This window comes from Pagrus pagrus (assembly GCF_965226575.1).
Source record: "Pagrus pagrus genome assembly, chromosome: 13".
NCBI classification, from domain to species: Eukaryota; Metazoa; Chordata; class Actinopteri; order Spariformes; family Sparidae; genus Pagrus; species Pagrus pagrus.
In genome coordinates this window covers 4,263,608-4,283,599 of record NC_140197.1, presented here as the reverse complement: position 1 = coordinate 4,283,599, position 19,992 = coordinate 4,263,608, and the positions used below count along the sequence as shown (strand labels likewise).

Below are 19,992 nucleotides of genomic sequence, written 5' to 3'. Positions count from 1 at the left end.
ATAAAACAAATGAAACAAACCCTGACGGCCTGTTCTGAGCGGCGGAGTCCACTTGTGGTTTCACAATTACAGCAGAAATAAATGGAGGGAGCCTCATCTTTCCTGTGAAGCTCCACCGGGCGACGCACTGCAAGAAATCAAACTGCTCCGAGATTTGTGGCTTTGAGGCGCAGCTAGTGAGAATGCAGATGGATGTGAATCATTTGGAAGAAACGGAGCGACGGCCTGTGTGTGCCGCTGCCTTAACCGTTTTCAAAGGAATGGGCCAACAGGGGCCAACTGCACGGACCGCAGACAAACACTGAGACTGTCGGTGCAAAGCTTCATTTCAAACTTTAGGAGGGAAATAATAGTTTTCTTTTTCTATTTTCTGCTTTACTTTTCATCTTTTAGATAAGTATTTGCAGCGCCTGTGAGCAGAGAAGCGCTTTGTTGTTGTTGGTTTTCTGTATTATTATTATAATTATTATTATTATTATTATTATTATTATTATTATTATTATTATGTTATTGGGTGTTTTTATGCTTGATTTTATGGTGATGTTTCAATTGTAGGCAATTCAATAATCAATAATTATAGTTACATTAATTATGTTGTTGTAAAAGCTTTAAATAAGAATATTATATACATTTATATATTATGATAAATACCATCTAAAATCGAATAAATTATAATCGTGTCCACGCATTTATAGTTTATTGATTTATTTAATTTGAAAATAAAATAAGATGAAGAAGACGAAAAGGAAAGGAAAAACTTTTTTCCAGAGCTTTCAACCACGTTTAACAGGACGTGAAAGCGCACTTAACATATTAACATATGTTAACATATTATTTCATGTTTTGTTATATTGTCTTGAGCGGGTGATGACATGCACATTTATAAGATAACTATATTTTCCGGTGTTATAGAAAGTGCTGTTATACAAGCTGATATTGTTGTATTTGTCCACATATGTGTTATCAATTATTATTATTATTATTTTTATTATTATTATTATTATTATTATTATTATTATTATTATTATTATTACTGATATTATTATTATTATTATTATTATTATCAGTAGTAATAGTTGTAATAGTATTTCTGCCCAGTAGCTTTAACATGTGCGTCCTTCACGCAGTCTTCCATACATGTGCACGCATCATACTGCTATCACATTGTATTTGATATTAGTATTAATATCTGTGCCCAGTCACAGGCAGCTGTAACATGTGCGGAGCAGCCAGCAGCATTTGGCTTGCCGTCTAACTGTTAATGAGTCCAGAATGGCTGATGTGATCTGATCCATACAGCCGTTTGTATCAGCGGGCCCATAACTCTCTTTGAGAGAATTTATGAATATGAATGATATTCTCTGCTGCTTGATGAATTATAGAAGCTGTGCTGTGTAAAACAGCTCATTCAGTGCGGGGGGACAGTGGAGAGCTGCTCTGGGCCCGCTGCGCTCCAACATCCACCCCGAGTGTGTGTCAGTGAAGCTGCTTATTATCTATAGACTCTGTTTTAATATGAGAGGATAAAGTGAAGACATATTGGATTGGCCACGTTCGCCCGAGTTGAAATATGAATTTTGCCAGCAGCAGCACGTGGTTTGTCTTGTGCAGCCCATTTAGTTTCAGGAAATATCACTGAAATGATGAGGCCTGCACCTACTTTAGCCGCACAGCTAAATCACTGCACAATGAGCCAATCTGGATTTTTCCATTGGCTCACAGTTGGGATATATTACAGAGAAAGAGAGATGGGAGTTTGGGGGTCGGGGTGCAGTGGGTTGCGTGTTGATGTTTGGGTGGCAATTCCAACAACAGACTCCAGACCAGGGAGTTGCACACTGTTGGAATGTTATGAGAAACAGACTGAGGTGAAGTCTCTGCTGATCCAGGTTTCTGTCGGTGCCCTGATCCAGATGAGTGGTTCATCAGACAGTAACATTAGCAATGGCAATACATGGAGTATCACAGCAGGGCGTAACAGCAAACTCCAGCGTGCTTTCAGAGGAAACAGAAGGAGCACCTTTCTGCTGTCCGGGCAGCACTTTGGCATACTTATTAATCACCAGTGTTGGTTTTGCTCAGTCTTACTTATGAATCTAAGTTATCGCTCAGAATGAATGCATATAAAAGACAATTGTTGTTTTCCTCTGTATTATAACTACAACCAGTTTTTTGCTGAGCACACTCTTCCTGTTTGGAGAGTTACTGCCTCTCGCTTTACCCATAATAACAGTTGTGCCGCTCCTGATTCTGCCCTCTCCTTCACATGTGACCAAGATGTCTCCCTGGTGTTTCTCTGCCTCCATAACTGAAAGTCATCCTTGTATTAACCTGATGTGAATGTGTGCTGTGGTGTGAGGCTCGCTGCCTGAGATTTACTGTGCCATGCGTCAAAGCAAACCCTCCACCTCTCTCTCAAACACACACACACACACACACACACACACACACACACACACACACACATGGTGGGTGAAGCAGCTTGCATTCTCTGTCCCTCCCTGGGACAGCGGGCTGAGGCTGGAGGGAGGCCTTGTAGCAGAGCGCCGGGCTTCTGGATTTAATGAAGCTCCGACCCTGCTAGACCTCAGAGAAGTATCACAATCATCCGCCGTCGAGTCCACAGATGGTTTATGGGATTGCTTTGTTGGGGCCCGAGCCTAAAGCTGCTTAAATCCTGAGGCCTCATTGGCTGGATCCAGCAGTGCAGGCTGTGCTGAGACTTTGTTCGCCATCACATTTCTTCCTTTTCACACAAGGGCTGTTTACACTTTCACTGTCTGCACTGTGTGTTAGTACTACTACTACTACTACTACTACTACACATACAGTGACTACCATAATGGTAACCTTAGGTCAACACCCAGTATTATCATGAAGCATATCACTAAAGTAACCGCTAACTGCCTGTAACTAACTGCAGCTGCCATTAGCTAGTTAGCTAAGTTAGCTGTGCAGCTAGCAGTCCAGACTGGGAGGTTGGGTGTCAGATGTGTGTTGGTGTTTACACCGCTGGCACAGGAGCCGGGTTAGCTGCTAACTTCTCGGCAACACAATAAATAAAAATCATAACGTCAAAATTCTTATTTTTTAAAGTCTAAATTCCTACATATTGCCCCTTTAACACCGCACAACACACTGTTAAAAATGATTCAGCTGCATAATCATTGATCATGTTTTATTGTGTTATTACGCATTCATTACATGTTTATTAACTGGTTAGCGATGCTTGATGAAGCTCTTTATCATGGACTGTTATAAACTCTTCCAGAACTGCGGTTGTAAGGTGTTAAATGCTTAAGATGAGGTGTTACCAAGACAGCTGTTGTCACAGCTTTACAACTCCAGCTACATGCTGAATTGAAATTGTAGGCCTGCTAGCTACACACACAACTACTGCCATTACAGCTCAGGTGGTCCTGCAACCAGGGCTGGAGCAGCTGAGGCCTTGTCCTTTTGGAATTCACTAACATGGCGGTGTTTCAGGCTGATTCTGATATGACATGCAAAAACAATTAAAGACAGATATTGAGGACATTTGAAGTGCGTATTTCTAAAACCCTGCCTGCAACCACAAGTGTAGCAACAGCAGCAGCAATTGCTGATCTTTAAATAAGTTGATTGCAAATCATACCACCACAACTGCTATAATTATCCCAATACAAGCAGCCTACTATAAGTGTTACTAGTGGACTCTGGTGCTGAAGCCTCCTCTGCCTCTGCCATTCTTCTGTTATACCTTTACTATTTCATGTCAAAGTCTTCCCCTGCTCGTTCGGCAACAAATGGCACCTTTTACTACATGCAACTTCAAGCCCTGCTGGAACTGTTTCTACATCTTGTGAGAGAGGAAATAGAGATCCTGCAGCCCTCATCAGACTCTGTGTCTATCAGTCATTTGGTGCGGAGACAAACACAGGAACCGCAGCGGCTTCACAGGCTACTAATGGACGGATGACGACGCTTCTAATGAATGCACTCATCATCTGTGTGTGTGTGTGTGTGTGTGTGTGTGTGTGTGTGTGTGTGAGAGAGAGAGAGAGGGGGGGGGGGGTGTTTATGGGTTTATGACAGTCTTTTGGTGTTGCAGCCAAACAGACGCCCCTCTCCTTTAAGCTTCAGTGTACAACTGAAGACACACATATTTTAAACACATGCTGGCTCATCCGCTTCTTTCTTTCCCAGCCCCCCCTTCACTCCTCTGTCTCTTTCTGTCTTCCCACAGAGACCAAATTCAATCTGGAGCAATACGAAAAGAAAAGAAAAGCTGAGTTGCTCCCTCTGAACTTTCCCACTGCAGCCTCATTAACACCAGAGGACAGCAGAACAGAGACGGAGGTCTTCAGATGGCGGAAATTATATAAATGGTCGATTTCAGCTGTAAATCATAAAGGCTCCCCCACCAGTCCTCCCAGATAACCCTGTATTTAATTAGCAGTGCAATGCAGTGAAATGAAGCATGGTCGTACTGTAAAGTCTCTTTAATAGGAATCCAGCATCTGCAGTGCCATCGCACAAAGAAACAAGAGACACGACACACAGAAGAGAAGAAAACATACAAGAAGGGACTGGAACATTTCACATGGAGGAGAGGATCAGAGTGACTGGAGGTCGCCCGCTCGTTAATAAAGCCTTTACTGTGGCCACATGGCTTACATTTGTCTCATTAAAAAAAAGGAAAGCGGAGGGAAAATAAAATGACTTGCCCATATTTATTAACAGCAAACACTCCAGAAACTTTGTTCCTCCTGAAGAGAGAAAATACTGGGGACATGAAGCGGGAGGAAGTCATAGAAAGGGCAGGAGAGTAGCAGAGGCAATAATTCAAATAGAAAGGATCATTTATATAGAAGCATTTGCTTCGTTTTAATCAAATCGGTTGCGTCCTCTCTGTCCCAATACTAGCAGAGTCCAACTCATTACTGTTCACCATTAAACAAATCATAGACATCGGACTGACATCAGAACAGATCATTGAGACAGTCGGCACAACAACATGGAAAACAGAAGCTAAAGAACATGACAGACAGAAAGAGAAATCATCTACGTTACAGTAAGATGCCATATTCCAATAAGACAAAACAATATTCAGCATATTGAACTCATTCCAATAAGAAAAGACGAGGTTACTCACTTATATACAATAAATTAGAAATATTTCCTATCGAGAAACTTCTATTTAGTCTGTTTTAATTCTTCAGTAAGCATTCCCCTCTGACAGATCGAACACACAAAGAGCTAAACGACGACGGAACGTCTTTAAAATGACTAGTGACTCGAGGCATGCGCAAACCATGTAAACATTTTTACTCGTTAATAGAGGATTGGATGCTGCTTATCGAGAACCTCTCTGGTTAAGACGTCGCAAAAGAAAGGCTGGTTTGTAGACCCGTTCAGTTTATTTCTGCGTGTACGTTAGAACTGAGAATGACACCAACTAAACCGGAGGCAACCTTCACGCAAGCGTGCGTAAACTATATATACTGTGTATGTGTCTAATTTTTACAAGCAGCCTTTGTGGCCTGCGAGCTGCAACATCCAATACACACACACACACACACACACACACACACACACACACACACACACAAACACGATGTTGTAAACGTTGTAAAGCCTACGCGTTGTTTATGATGCGTCCATAAAACTGCCATCGGGCGCCATCTAACTACCCCACACTTCAAATAACGCCATAGTAGCAGGCCTGCCTTCCAACATGGCCTCTTCATATTTTAACACTCGGATCAATAAAATTCTGCATAACTCTAACACTCCGAGCTAGTAAACGTAGACACTATTGCTAAAGCATTTCGCGCGGGAATAAATCGAAAGTGTTCTGTTATTGATATAAACGCGTTATAGAACCTCTAGGAATGACATTTTCCAGGAAAAATCAAAACCTGAAAACAAGTGTACAAATTGTCAGTAAACATGTCGGGGGTGCTCCGATCTTTCTTCACTCCCAGTCCGCGTTCAGAAACCGCCGTTGCGCACACATTTTCCATAGGCTGTTTGTCCTGAAACGAGAGAGAAACCCGCCTTGCATAGCAGATAAACAACATACTGTATGTATAAAAATAGAGATGATTCTTTCTTTAAACGCAAGGCAAGAACCACGTTAAATAAAGATTGGAGGGCGGTGAGGACAGAGGTGTTTGGGTGTGCATGGCGCACAGCAGCGCTGCATGCACACACGGGCTTTGTGCGCACTGCAAATAAAGGGTTACCTAAATGAATAAGCAGACATGGACCGGTCTAAATAAGCGTTTGTGTCACCTGTTCTTTAATGCTGCTCGAGTGTGATGCGAAGGCTGGTGGGGTCACAATTTGAGAGGAAGCAGCGGAAGCTAACTGGGGCATTTATCGGCTGAAGTAAAGCCAGGTGATCACCCGGATAAGACTGAGTCTTGCCTGAAGCCTATATCTGTTTTGTTTTGTATTTGAATCTGGAGTTTTGTGCTGTGTCTCCTCTCACATAAACCCTGCTAACTCCAGGCTGATGTGACGCGGAGGGGATGACTATCGAGCCGATAAAGGCCGCAGATGAGCCGCTGCTGCCGCCGCCGCAGCGCATAAAGCATCCGGAGAGGTAGCTGAAGGGCGGAGGATTCACGATATCGACAGCAGCCTAATCGGATCCCCGGTTGCTGAGTCGGGTTAACACCTTCGCCACCCCATCACTTTCCACCCTCCTCCGCCCCCTCCGGTATCTGCTCATTACTTAGGCCGACAACCGGGAAACAAACGGCGGCTTGCTGCTTGTATCAACGCCGACCATCGGTCGCTTTCTAATGAAATTCTGCCGGCAATGAGAGAAACACGAAAAAGGGAGAATAAACGTGTGTGTGTGTGTGTGTGTGTGTGTGTGTGTGTGTGTGTGTGTGTGTGTGTGCATCCCCCTCTGCTCCTCGTGCTTATTAATGGCCATGTGAAACCCCGGTTTCAGCACCTCCGCGCGCCTCCGTTGTCAGCGTCTGAACAATAAATAACTAATAAAAGGAAGAGTAGTGCTTGAGAGAAAAGAAAAAAACCCTCTCTCTCTCTCTCTCTCTCTCTCTTTCTCTCTGTCTGCACCCCCACCCACTAGCCTTTCTAGCATCAATGGCGGTTTGCTGCCTTTTTCCTCTTTCCTGTAGCCTAATATCATCGCCTAAATAACAGCGGCATGTAAAACAACAAAGACGGAGGAAGTTACAAGCCATCAGTTCATCAAACAAACAGTCCAATCTGCAGTTTTATAGAGTCCGACCCATTTAAAGGAGAGCAGGTCCGGGAGGAGTTGTTGTTGGTCTGTGAGGTTCTGCCCACGACCACAAACTCAAACGATCCCAAAGTCTTCTAGCGTCAGGCGGAGCTCCTCCGACCTTCTTAAGACTTCAGTGTTAACGTGGAGGCGTCCTGAGCGTCTGTTAGCGATCAATACAGCCATTGATCAGTTGTATAGATTGGTGAGATTGGACTGAAGCTCACGTGGTAGCGCCTAAAGGTTAAAAAATGCAAACAGCAGGAGTGTGCGTGCGTGTGTGTGTGTGTGTGTGTGTGTGTGTGTGTGTGTGTGTGTGTGTGTGTGTGTGTGTGTGTGTGTGTTTGCAGTTTTTGGGAAGGCCATTTTGTGTTCCAGATATAAGAAAGAGGGGAGTTTATTTATGTTGGATACAAGGTGTGAGCGTGCGTGCGTGTGCGTGTCTGAATGTGTAAGTGCGCGCGCGCGAGTGAGAGTCCCGTTAGTCCTTGGGTTGGTCCTTGCTCTGTTTCTTCATTTTCATCCTCCGGTTCTGGAACCAGATCTTCACCTGCCGCTCCGTTAGGTTGAGCGCGCGCGCCACCTCATGCCGCCGGTCCCGCGTGAGGTACATGTTGAAGAGGAACTCCTTCTCCAGCTCCAGCGTCTGGTATTTTGTGTACGGGCACCGCTTCTTCCTGGAGGAGCGTGCGTGCAGCCAGTTGGCCGAGGGGTCAGCTGGAAGAGAAGAGGAGAGGAGGGAGATTGATTAAACAAGATAAAAATGACTGCACGCACAATGTTTCTGGCTCTCTCAGTGCATTTAGTACAATTTTGAGAAAATAAGAAACCGGACCAAACTCCTCGAATGGTCCAAAGAACATGTCTCCGTGCGTAAAAGTTGGAAAACCTTGAGCGTAAAAGCTTTGCTCGGAAACAACTAACTATTCAATTGGCACTTTGGTGCGTAAACCAGGTTTATGGTGTCAACATGGGGCGCAAATTTGACACACGTAGATCCATGGCTGTTTTATTTGACACCACGTGGAAGACAGACGGCCTGCTCCCTCCTGCAGCTTCCATAAACGAGAAGGAGGACGACAGAGCTTCAATATTATATCATACATTCAGATTATGAAAGTGGGGAGAAAAAAACTAAAATGGGCAAAATTGACAAAACGCAGCCTGAGCTTCCTGATGTATGGAACCAGCTTCTAGAATGGGTTCACGCCTTTCAAAAAAATGTAATTCACAATTTAGGCACAAGCATAAAAAAGTAACAATTAATTGTAATTAGCCAGTGTGTTTTCATATTGATAAGGTCGCAGTTAATCACATGTATCGATGTACAGAGATACGTGACTTGACTCTGAAGGCTCCTGGCTGAAGGTGACCTTCAACGCGCAGATTTCAGATGCTCTAATCACAGACACGTTTTTTCCCGGTAATGGATTATTAATAACAGAAATGACAACAGGGCAACAATCCGAGTTTCTGTTTCCAAATCACGTTTCCTGACTGAAAACAGAAGCCGACATTCCCCCCGCGTGATGACAGCGAACACACAAATACACATCAGGGATGTTTTATACACTGCTAATCCTTTTTTAAAAAAAACACATATACTTTTTTTGCGTGATAATGATTTTCACATCGCTGTCACTGCTTCACTTCTGAATACTCCTAAATTAATAAGCGGAGGGAAATTTATGGCCCTCCTGCGATTTGAGGAAAATATTTCTTGTGTTCTCTCTTCGCCTTTAATTCATTTTATGTAGATACCATATGATTTTTCTTTACACATTTCACACAATAAATTGTGTTGAACCCGATTATCTTCATATAATGACTGCAGTCCACAGCGTCGTGCGGTCACCCTTAATGAAGTTTAAGGTGATCATATAGAAGGTTTGTAAAGACATTCAGCTCCATTGTTGCCACATCAGAACTGCGACGAGCTCCTTTAGAAAAAAAACAAAACGAACAGAAACCTCGTCTCTCATTGTGGAAACTTGTGTTTGAAATAGTAAATAACAACGTTGTAATGCGTAAAAATAGTGCGTCCTAAATTGGATGTTCTTCCTTTTTAAGCGGCGAGAAAATTATGAATTATTGTCTTGATTCTTTTTTCCAGTCTTCTTTCTTTCTTTATTCCATGTGTCTTGTTTGCCAGGCCACCCTGACTCCTCCACCCCACCCCGCTCCACCACCACCCCACCCCTCTTTATAGCTTTCAGACCGATGTAATTAGCAGAGACCTCTTGTTTGGGACGCATGGGTCTGGTTTAGGGCTGAAAGCTATCTGCTCTTCCCCTCTGCAAAGCACCGAGGCATCTCAACTATGAGGCCGCTTGCTGGGACTCTCACGGCACCGAGGCGCTATAAGGAACAACGGCGACATGAAAAAAGGAAGCCATTTTCTCTCTTTTTCTTTTCCATCCCCTTAGCACCTAATGCCTTATCTCCGAACATTATAATTGGTTAAATCAGTTTAGCGATGCAGTTTCAGAAAATGAACGTTTCCATCAAAAGAAAAAAAAAAAGACATTCAGGAACACTATGCTGGTTCTGGCTCACTTCAGCTTTAGCATCTTCTAAATAAAACCTTTAACCAAGAGCAATTATTCCCTGTGGTTAGGCCAGGATCGTCCTCCAGTCAGTCACAGCTCAGCCAGGGCCAACAAACAGTCCTCCACTTGCTAAAGTCTCTCAGACTGAAAAGAAATTCAGTGTACACAGATACAGCTTGAAATTCTAGCCTTCTTATTGGGTGTGGCTATTTCCAAAATGTAGTCTGAACAGCTAAGTCAAATACAATGTCAAACAAAACATTTGAGAGCATCTCTGAGCAGTGTGCAAAGCAGACAGCAAGAACACACTGGAACTGTGTTCTTTGAAGCTGCTGTTTCTTCATTGCATTCAGTCAGTGACACCATCTCAGTCAGCAGTCTAAATCCAAGTCTGTTGCACAACCTGGATGTGATAAGGGGTGTGAAAGGGGACTCCACTCTTGATTTACTGGTTTAAAAAAGGTTGATGTAGAGTCACTGGCTGTTTTTGTTTTAATAAAGTCATGGTGAGGTGGTGTAAGTCAGACTGAATGAAACACAGCACACATGCAGCTCAACCATCAGGCTGAATTTGGCAATATAAGCTCCATCTAAATCAGTTTGGGCAGCGTCAGGGCCAGAAAGCTTCTCATTGTTGCTGTTAAAAAGCAAAAAAATGAGATTTATCCTTGAAACCAGGAGCACATCACATCTGCGGGGCAATAAGGTTATAAAAGAGATTTTCTGCTCCTATGTAAAAAGCAGCCTCAGTCCTCCGGCTCAAATTGGCAGAAGGGATGATCTTATCACTCACAAGTCAAAGGGAAAGCCCAAGCTTCAGTGCTTTTTGACGCCAAGCAGAGAGAATTAGAATGTGTGTGTCCCTCCCTGAGGAGCCAGGCTTTTTCCTAACTGACTTTGGGTGGAGGCCTCGTCTGGCTTCAATTTCACTGGTAATATTTTACTACCGTGACAATGATACTTGTTATAATGCCAAGGCAGTTCACACGCCTGCATGTGACATTCAGGACAATGATTTTTCTCTTCTAGTTGTGAACAAAGAACAGTTTTGTGTTGCACCATCAGCAGCATTAGCTTTATGTCATATATGGTTTACATTCTAATGGGCAGCTTCTGATTTTTCTCCTTTTGTTTTCCTCTGTGTGCTGTAAAACACTTTTGATATAGTGAGTTGTGTGTAAAGTGCTATTCAAATTAAGCTTCTGTAAATGGAAGAAAAATTCCACCAGAAAGAAAGGTGTGGAAAGTTATTAATGATAACATAGAGGTAAGTTGTTAAAGTGATAGAATACTGAATCAAATGTTTCACTTAAAGGTCAAATTTTTACATTTAAATTCTAAAGAGGGAGAAAGTGAGTCCAAATGTTGAGATAGAAAGTGTAAAGTATTAAATGCTAAAGTCAAAGTCACTCTAATCATTTTAACTTTAAATGTATTGTGTTGACACTTGACTGAGTAATTCAGAAATGTGACATACTACCATAGCTGTGACTTCTTTATTACAGTTTTGACTTGGTTTGAGTATTTTTCTTTTGTCATTCCTAGCCTTTTATTTAATTTATGTTGTACATTTTTAATTTTGAAGGATCAATCATAGGTGTAGGGAAACTGGTACCAGACATAACACCTGACCAATTCTTCATCAAGGTATTAGCTTCCTTAATCAGTCATGTCAGTGTATCATCTGTCCTCCAGGTTAAAAACAAGCACCTGAATGCACATGTGAACCTGATGGTGGCTACAGAGGAAGCTTTCTGATAGTGGAAATTGAAGATCTAATACATGACCATAATATAATCAGCTGATCATAAACATAAAAGTCTCCTAAATCTCAGCGATTCAGGAAAAAATAAATAAATAAATAGAATAAAAATTCCTCATAAAGTCATTACCAGACATTTGCTTTCATTCATTTGGGCAGAAAGTTCTATTTGATTACATTACATAAATAAGGACATAAATCCATTTCAACTTCAAAAGGTTCTAACTTTGTTGTTTAAAAATGACTAAAACAGACTCTGGAGTCAATCATGATGTTGTTCTTCATAAAAGTGAACAAACCCGTGATAAAAACACACCCACTTAAAGAAGTACAACTTCAAACATGTAGCTAACATTTTGTTCTCGTTAGCCAACACTACAAATTTGCACTAATGCATTAACAGTGCCGGAGGGACTTTGCAGGATGTGTGGACGTCAGACAAGTCTGCTGGTATGCTTCTGGATGGGTCTGTTTGCTTTGTGTAATGTGTCAACATCTTAGATGCAGAGACTTTGGGTTTGGAACCAGATTGCAAAGCCACGATGGCTGCAAGTGATGTATAGTCCATCACCCAGCCTCTGTCCCTGTGTGGATCTGATAGGATATAGCCTCCCCCAATTATTCCCACCAGCCAAGTTGGTTAGCGGCCATCATCAGTAAATACGTCCTTAATACCCTCTGGAATCAATTTTCTCCAACATGGCCAGCATGTAGAGGATCGATTTCATTTCAGAGCAAAATAATGCCTGGTAAAGAGGTGAAGAGAGGCTGGAGGGTGGGGTGGGTGTGTGGGGTGCTTTTGTCACACAGTAAAGTGGGTGCTTTGCATTCCCCGGGTGTATAATCACTTCTAGGACCATCCATTACCCTCGGAGCTGTGCCGCGACCGTGGCTGTCACCCAGGATGACGGACCGGTCGAGGGGTGGGGAGCGGTGGAGGAGGGTGGTGAGTTGGGGTGCTCGTGGTGATAGTGGACGGTATGGATGGTATAGGGGTGGGACGACAGTAAGGATGATGACGGATAGAAAGAAACAATATGGGTGTGGGGTTATGGGTGTACAGCTTGTATGATCCTGACTTGAAGTTTTCTCTTCAGGCTACATCCATGTATCTGTAGAGGCAATGTGTGGCTTGGATGTCACATTGACAGATACATGGAGGAAAGGATTGATATCCCCGTAAAGCTTTGGCCCCTGCAGCATGATGTGTTCAATTGCAGGCCAATGTGTCTCTTTGCCTGCATGTGTTCACCAAGATGAATGCTGCTTGCATGGAAACAGTGACCAAAACCCTACAAGACTAACACCACATCCCTTCCATTTCTCCCTCCCTTTGCAATTTCACCCTAATAGTTCCAGAAATTGACCTCGCATATATCCCAAAGGCACGTTATTACATTTCCCGAAGTCGTATTTTATGTCCCTCCCCAATGCCCCCACCCAACCCAACCCTTACACCCTATCTCACCCAGCCACCAACAGCAACGCGCCAATTAATGGGGTTGTTCACCCGGCGTTATAACTTAATAAACTTCAGGGGTAATAACTTTCTCGCTCTGCCCGGCAGCAGCAGCAGCGGCACAAAGACTGAAGTGTAATCTTGTAGTTTATTCTGGATGGCCGCCCAGCACCAGTAACACAAAGAGAATCTGTAGCTGGATGCTGGCTTTGACTGGATGTGATGTTTTGAAAGGTAAGATTCCACAGCAGCTATTTTGAATACCTGGGGAGGAAATCTCAGCCTTGATTTGTCCTGATGTTACATGCCAAGATGCAGACATCAACCATTTCTCAGATTCTCCATTGGAAAGTGCATCAGAAACTCAAAGAGACAGGTCTACACTTCCATATATCGGGTCCACACCCTTCACAGTGTCCATTACTTTTACATACTTGGAAGTGGGAGGCATTACACATTTTTTGTGTGTAAAAACTGTACTTTGTTTTCCTTTTTGGCAGAACATAAGATGTATGAACATATTTGCCCCTGGAACTCCTAAAATATCTGTCCGAAATTCCTTCTTATTATCAATAATGGTGAGGACTTCCAAGAATTCTGCCATGCTGTAACATTTAGCCTGCAAACAGCTCATAAAGTCAAAGCTCTCAGAGGAATTTGGCCACTGCTGAATACTGCATTGTCAAGCCACTTAGCATACACAGAGTACAAAATAGGACTTTGAGACAACATAAAACCCAGTGTGTCATCAATGATACAGCTCAATGTTCGGTACACCAAAAGTTTTTGTTTGCTATCCTACAACAATAACTATTGTGAGTCTTTATTTTTCTCCTTAATCTGTATTTAGATTGTCATGTAATACATGCACAGATATGAGTCGCTCTGTAGTTATGTGTGAAAACTCAGAAGTAAACACAGGACGATTTCTCTGATCTTGATTGAGCAAAACCAAGACCAAAGCCTCAATGAACAAGACATTTTTTCCTCCGCCCAAGGAGGTTACATGTTCATTTGTTAGTTGCTTTGTCAGTAGGATTACACAAAAACTGATTACTACAAAGTTCAGATGGAGGACCGGTCTTGGCCCAGAATAGACCCCAGTACCTTTTGGTGTGGATCCTGGTAAAGAGTCAAAGATCAAGGGTCTTTCTTCTGACTTTCTTTAACATTTTTGACATTTATGTAAATTTCTCAGAGAAAAATATATGCATATGCAAAATTAATGCATGGCTCTTGATGAAGAAAACCAGGCTTAATTAGGTGGCTGGTATGTATGAGTGAGTAAATCTGATGTGGATCCAAATAAAAGATGTAGCAGATTTCAATGTGTTTTATTTGATATTGGATTAGGTTTGATTGAATTAAAGGGGACTGTTGTGCCTTGGTGGAGGTATGTGCTCTACTGAGGGCCATCTGAGTTAGAAATACCTTCATGTCATTTTAATGCCTATTTATTGTTTTTGTCCAGATTAAACAAACAACATATAAGATGTTAACATGAGCAGATTTTGTGACTGTCGGATAGAGTCATACTAGCTGTTTCCATATTTCCAGCCTTTGTGCTAAGCTAACTAACAGCCTGCTGTTTGCTCATACGTGGGACCAATCTTCTCTACTTAAATCTTGAAAAACAACTTAAGAGGATATTTTACAATGCATTGAACTATTTCTTAAATTCAGAAAAAGACAGCCACAAGAATTAACCAGAGAGCTGTGAAGGCACTAAGCAGACAGTTGTTCCATATTTCTAAATGTGTTATGGAAAATAACAAATGTATCACTTGTAATATGACAATAGCCATGTGTTCGATTGTACAACTCCTAAGTGGTAAGGGAAGAAAGGATAATTGAGTTTGGCTTGAATGGTGAAATATGTAGATTTTTGCACCCATGGTGTTCAAAATGGCTGCCATGTGAACAATAGAAACAGTCTCCACTGCCTTCTGCTGCCTGGTGCAGCTCCCACTGCCTGCCACACTGACCCACTGCAGTACAGACACATCCGAAAACAAACCGCGAGAAGAAGTGCTGATGCTCTGAAACAGCTCAGAGAGAAAACTCTGTTTTTTAATTGATTAGACTTTCAGTTTTGTACCGTTTGAACACAGAGTCCGTCACAGGCGAACTTTTACCACCACAAGCCAGACTGGGACACACAGCGTTACTGGCGGAAAGTCTAATAATTCAAACTGGAGGCTGCTGGGCTCCATCCAGCCCTTAACCAGCTCACTGCTCTGATGGATAGCATGCTCAGAAGCTGTAATAAGGTTGCTGAGTGTGCGTGTGCGTAAGTCAGTGTGTGTGTGTCAGAGAGAGAGAGAGAGAGAGAGAGAGGTGTGTGTGTGTGTGTGTGTGTGTCCTGCCAGTGTAGTAATAAAGTGTGTAATATTTGCAATTTGTATCTGTTCCCCTGTAAATGCCAATAAGGAGGCGACGCACACGCAATGCACGTGCACATATCACACGGCCACGAGCTCAGACGCAAGGCTCAGTCTCCTCTGACAGGAATTAGATTTATCCGGCGGGATCAGAGGGGGAACAGAGCCCGTTCACATCCAGCCTCGCGGTTAAAAAAAATATATATATATCACATCATATAAAAAAATATAAAAAATAAAAATATAATGCATGTCTTTCCAGGGAGGGTTTTTCTGTCCCACCCAAAATAAGTCAAAAAGCTTTGGAAAGGAGCTTCAAACTGAGCCAACCCCGCCGGCACATGATGGATTAAATGTTGTTGTTAGCGCGAGTGATGATAGAGAATCAGAACAAACCCGGGCTGTAGCGGGCCAAACCTCGCCGGCTTTATATCAACACGATTGCGATTTCCCGACTGCTAAAATATTATTCATATTGCAGAGTGAGCGGATGAATGAAACAACTCACATGCGACTGTTTGGCCGGCAGACGACAGCCTATAATAACACTGAAGTATTTTATAGTTCAAATCATCTTTGAGGTGGCCTGAATAAATGATCTCTGTCTGAACGTCGAGGGTTGGGTGTTACAGTAACAATACAATAAAGAAGATCGCGCTGAACATTCGTCACATTTTTTGGATACAGACTCACAGGAGAATATAGTTGAAGAGGCTCGTGTGTGTCTTGGCAACAAATATGAAGAAAAGACAGTTTATTTCTTTCGTCTTCCGTCAGAGGCTGCTGTAACATCCGCGTGATGCTGTGGATTTATACGCGCTGTAAGAGTCCAGAGATCTCGTCCTGACTGTCCCCCCTCACGTGTGAGCGGGGCTGAGTCCCGACCGGCAGAGTCAGTCTATACTGCAGGCTGAGTTATGAGGCCTCTGCTCTATTGAGAACTAATCTTGCCTGCTCCGCAGCTCCGAGCCGCCGGGTCAATGATGGACGACGCGACTCCTCTGATTTTTATGATTTTTAGAAGAAGACAGGCCGTGTATACACCTGACACACATATCATATTTTAGCTGATGGACGGACAGATGTTTTGTTATTGTGTTTACAACTCGAAGCTCTTACAAGACTGACGTTACACAGGGATGTCCTGACAGAAATATGATGATACAGGTCTAACAAAGCTCCCCTTATGTCAAACATGACCGATTGGAAATAGAGCGTCACTTGATTCCAGGACTCGTTGCCTTAATCTGTGAAAGATAATCCGGCCTGTGCAGTATTCCTCCAGTCCGACCGCAGCCCTGGAGCTCATGTTTTCAGCTGGTACAGCATTAAAGCTCTGCACAGTGAGCACGGGGCTGACAGGTTTAGATTACAAGTTGTAGCAGTTCGCTCCGGATGAGTTTTCACAGTTTGGACCGGCTGGTAAAGCGGGCTTGTTACAGACTGACAGATATGAGGAGCTTTAAAAAACGCAGTGGAGCGCAGACGCGAGCACGTGTGCGCGTGGCCTTGTGGGGGAAAAGAAAACGACAGAAAGACGAAGAGAGGCGAACAGTCTACCTGCAGTAAAAAAGACGGATCTGAAGCACCAACCACTTGGTCCTTTTCCAACAGGGCAGAAGTGCGCATGCCCTGGCTGTCTGACAGGAAAACAGTCGAGACCCTGAACCCACATATCAAGCTGGTGAATTTGAGGAGGAAGAGCAGCAGATGATGTGACGATGAGGCTTTCTGAGTTTTTTCTCATCTTTTAATTTTTGGTTATCAGATGATTGGATTAATCATCTCTGCTTTAATCTGCTTTAATTTAAGAGATCTCCTAAATCAACCTGTTCTTCTCTCTCACACAGGCATCTGATATAAAAACATCATCTTTTAGATCAATCCAGGAACCACTTCTAGGTCTACTCGAACTTCTATTAAGTCAGTTGTAGAAATTTATATAGCACACAATCACATTGCCTCAGTGGGCTTTACAATATGTACAGTGAACACCGCCCTCTGTCCTTAGACCCTCCATTAGAGTGAGGAGAAACTTGCCATATTAAAAAAAAAGCTTTTTAACAGGGAATAAAAGAAACCTGAGGGAGAGCCACAGAGGAGGGATCCCTCTCTCTGGACGGACGCACATGCAGTAGATGTTGCGTGTACAGAGCTAAAATCACAGTTTACAGAGTTCATTGACTACCAGTTTGTGTTGAATTGGGCTTTTGTAAGGTGATCTGAGCTAACCATTCTGAGTACTTTCTGTCATATTCAAACTGTAATATAGATACAATAACGACTTCACCTTTATACAAAGAAATGCAGCCTAAATATTATTATATACAAACAAATATGAAGAAATGTGAGATTCAAATTTCAGTTTCTCTCAAGACTGTTGGTGTTAATCACCCTGTTCATATTCAGCCTGGTTCTTCATATTGGACTAGCTTCAATTATATCACAGACTGCTCGTGTTATTTTGTGCTGGCTATTAGAAGCAGACTGTGTGTCACATTAGAAAACCACGGGGCAGCTCAGTTGTCATTTTACGGCAACGTCAGAGACAACAGTGATTTTTTAAATGTGCGTAAAGGCTGTCTCTGTAATCTGTGAGCGTGGAGGAGCTGCTGCCACGGGGTAAATATCACAGTAAACTTAGAGAGCAGAAGGTGGGGGCACTTTGGCTCTGAGGCTCTTTGTTCTTGTTTTATGGCGGCATTAAACGCGTTTACAATCTCTCTCACTCCACTCTCTCTCTCCCTCGCCCGCGCGCTATTTCCTGCTTTAATAACTTACTTTGATCCAGGCCGTCTTTGTCCTCGCTCCCTTCACAAATGTCCTTATTTTCCTCGAACCCTGCTCCCGGGATGGCCGCCGGATGGTGGTTTAGCTCGCGCGCCGCCGTGGAAGTCGACTCCAAGATGTACGTGGTGGTCTCGTGCTGGTGCTGTCCGCCGATTTTAGGTGGGATCTCCCCGCCGAGATGGCCGAGCTGCGGCTCCAGCTTGACCTGCCCCGTCTGGCCCTGCCCCGGGACAGACTCGGAGCCGCGCGGCGCGCAGTCGAGCCATGAGCGTAGGTACCTTGTGTCCGCGGCGGGCACGTGCTGGGCAGGAATGTAAGGGTGGTACACGGTAGGGAGACCGCTGGCACCGTGGTGCGGGCTGAAGGGGCTCCAGGACGACGAGAAGACCGGAGGCTTCGGCTGGAAGCTGCAGGATGGATACGACTCGGGATGGGGATGCTCCGCGTGCACCGCGCCGCCTGGTTGCCTTCCCCCCGCGGCCGCAGCGGAGCTCGAGCCAGAATACTGAACGCTGGGAAAGCGAGCCGGGGTTGGGAGTTCATCGCTGTCGTGACTTATGATGGAGTCCACGTAATAGTTGCTCAAAGTCCCAGAAATGGACATTCTCGGACATTATCTGCGAAACGCCGCGAGTTCACTAAATGCAGAACAAGAAGAGAGACATTACGAGATTTTTCTCTTTCCCTCTCTCTCTTTCTCTTTTTCTCTTCTGCCCTTTGCTCGCTCGCCCCCTCCCTTCCTCTCTCTCTCTGTATCTCTCTGTCTCTCTCTCTCCCTCTCTCTCTCTCTCTCTCCACTAGCCCCCTTCCTTTCAAACAACTTGCTCACTATAGCAAAACAAAGTGCTACAGCCTACTGCCTCGCACTGTGCGCGGGGGTTTGTCGGGTCTGTGCGCGAGGCGCAAAATGATTGGCCGGACTGTTTCTTCCAGCCTGATAAAGCGTCAATGGAGCGTAAATCAATCCTGCACGCGGGCCTCTCTCTCTCTCTCTCTCTCTCTCTCTCTCTCTCTCTCTCTCTCTCTCTAATAGATTGCCCCTTCTCAATAAATTGTCTTGTTTATATGCAATATGCAAAATGAACAGTGCGTCCGTATATCTAGTCTGTGTATCTACGGCTGCTGTCAAACCAGAATTATATAAAACCCTTAAATTATGTTTGGTCTGGACAGCAGGCAGGAGAGATGCAGAGCGGAGACAATGGCTGACAAATAAGTGGCGCCATTATTTTTTATTTATTTATATATTTATATATTTATTTATTTATAAACTAATCAAAACAGAGGCGCGTGAATTCCAGCTTGAAGCGCACGAGACGCACCACCGGGACCACATCCACTCCTCCTGAATTGTGCGCAAGTAATCACTCAGATCAATCGGAACATCAGAGAGTCTGCCTTTAAAAAACCATTAGCACCAGCACCGACACTTACGGAGAGTCAACAGCGGAGATATTTTCTATCCAAGACAAGATAGATAGTAAAATTCACACCTAGGTGTGTTTAATAATTCACCCACTTTCTCAGTCTACTTGAAGCTTTCCTGCGCGCTGCAGAGCCGCCTGACACTGTTTTATTGGTAGATTAACAGTCATTTTTGTTAACGAGCGCCATTAAATCGGGCCCTGCGTGGTTATGCCCCTTGTCTTTACAGCGCAAACTACTTCAACTACTTTTTTGGGGTCCGTTTAATACCATAATAAAATCCTACATCAGGGCGGCTGCTTTGGTTTTATAGGGCTGATATATGGCCTGTGGTGGTGCGGACCGTAAACGCGACTGAAGCTGTTGCAGCCTTCCTCCCGGTC

The 19,992-nt window shown here is 43.6% G+C and overlaps 1 protein-coding gene across 1 annotated transcript; it reads right to left on the bottom strand.

Moving 5' to 3' along the window:
* Positions 1 to 4,466: 4,466 nt before the first annotated feature.
* On the bottom strand, positions 4,467 to 18,930 carry LOC311267909 (homeobox protein Hox-B9a-like). The gene is made up of 2 exons (XM_084371175.1): positions 18,176 to 18,930; positions 4,467 to 7,960 (listed from the first exon to the last, which is right to left on the bottom strand). The coding sequence occupies exons 1-2, from the start codon at positions 18,786 to 18,788 to the stop codon at positions 7,725 to 7,727; spliced, it is 849 nt and encodes a 282-aa protein (XP_084227301.1). The 5' UTR covers positions 18,789 to 18,930; the 3' UTR covers positions 4,467 to 7,724.
* Between the last annotated feature and the right edge of the window lie 1,062 nt (positions 18,931 to 19,992).

What these genes read in the sequence shown, in the direction of transcription:
- LOC311267909 (XM_084371175.1), bottom strand. Translation starts at nt 18,788, where the DNA reads ATGTCCATTTCTGGGACTTTGAGCAACTATTACGTGGACTCCATCATA. An exon ending in CAAAGACGGCCTGGATCAAA is followed by an intron (nt 7,961 to 18,175) that starts GTAAGTTATTAA and finishes CTTCTCTTCCAG; the next exon opens with CTGACCCCTCGGCCAACTGG.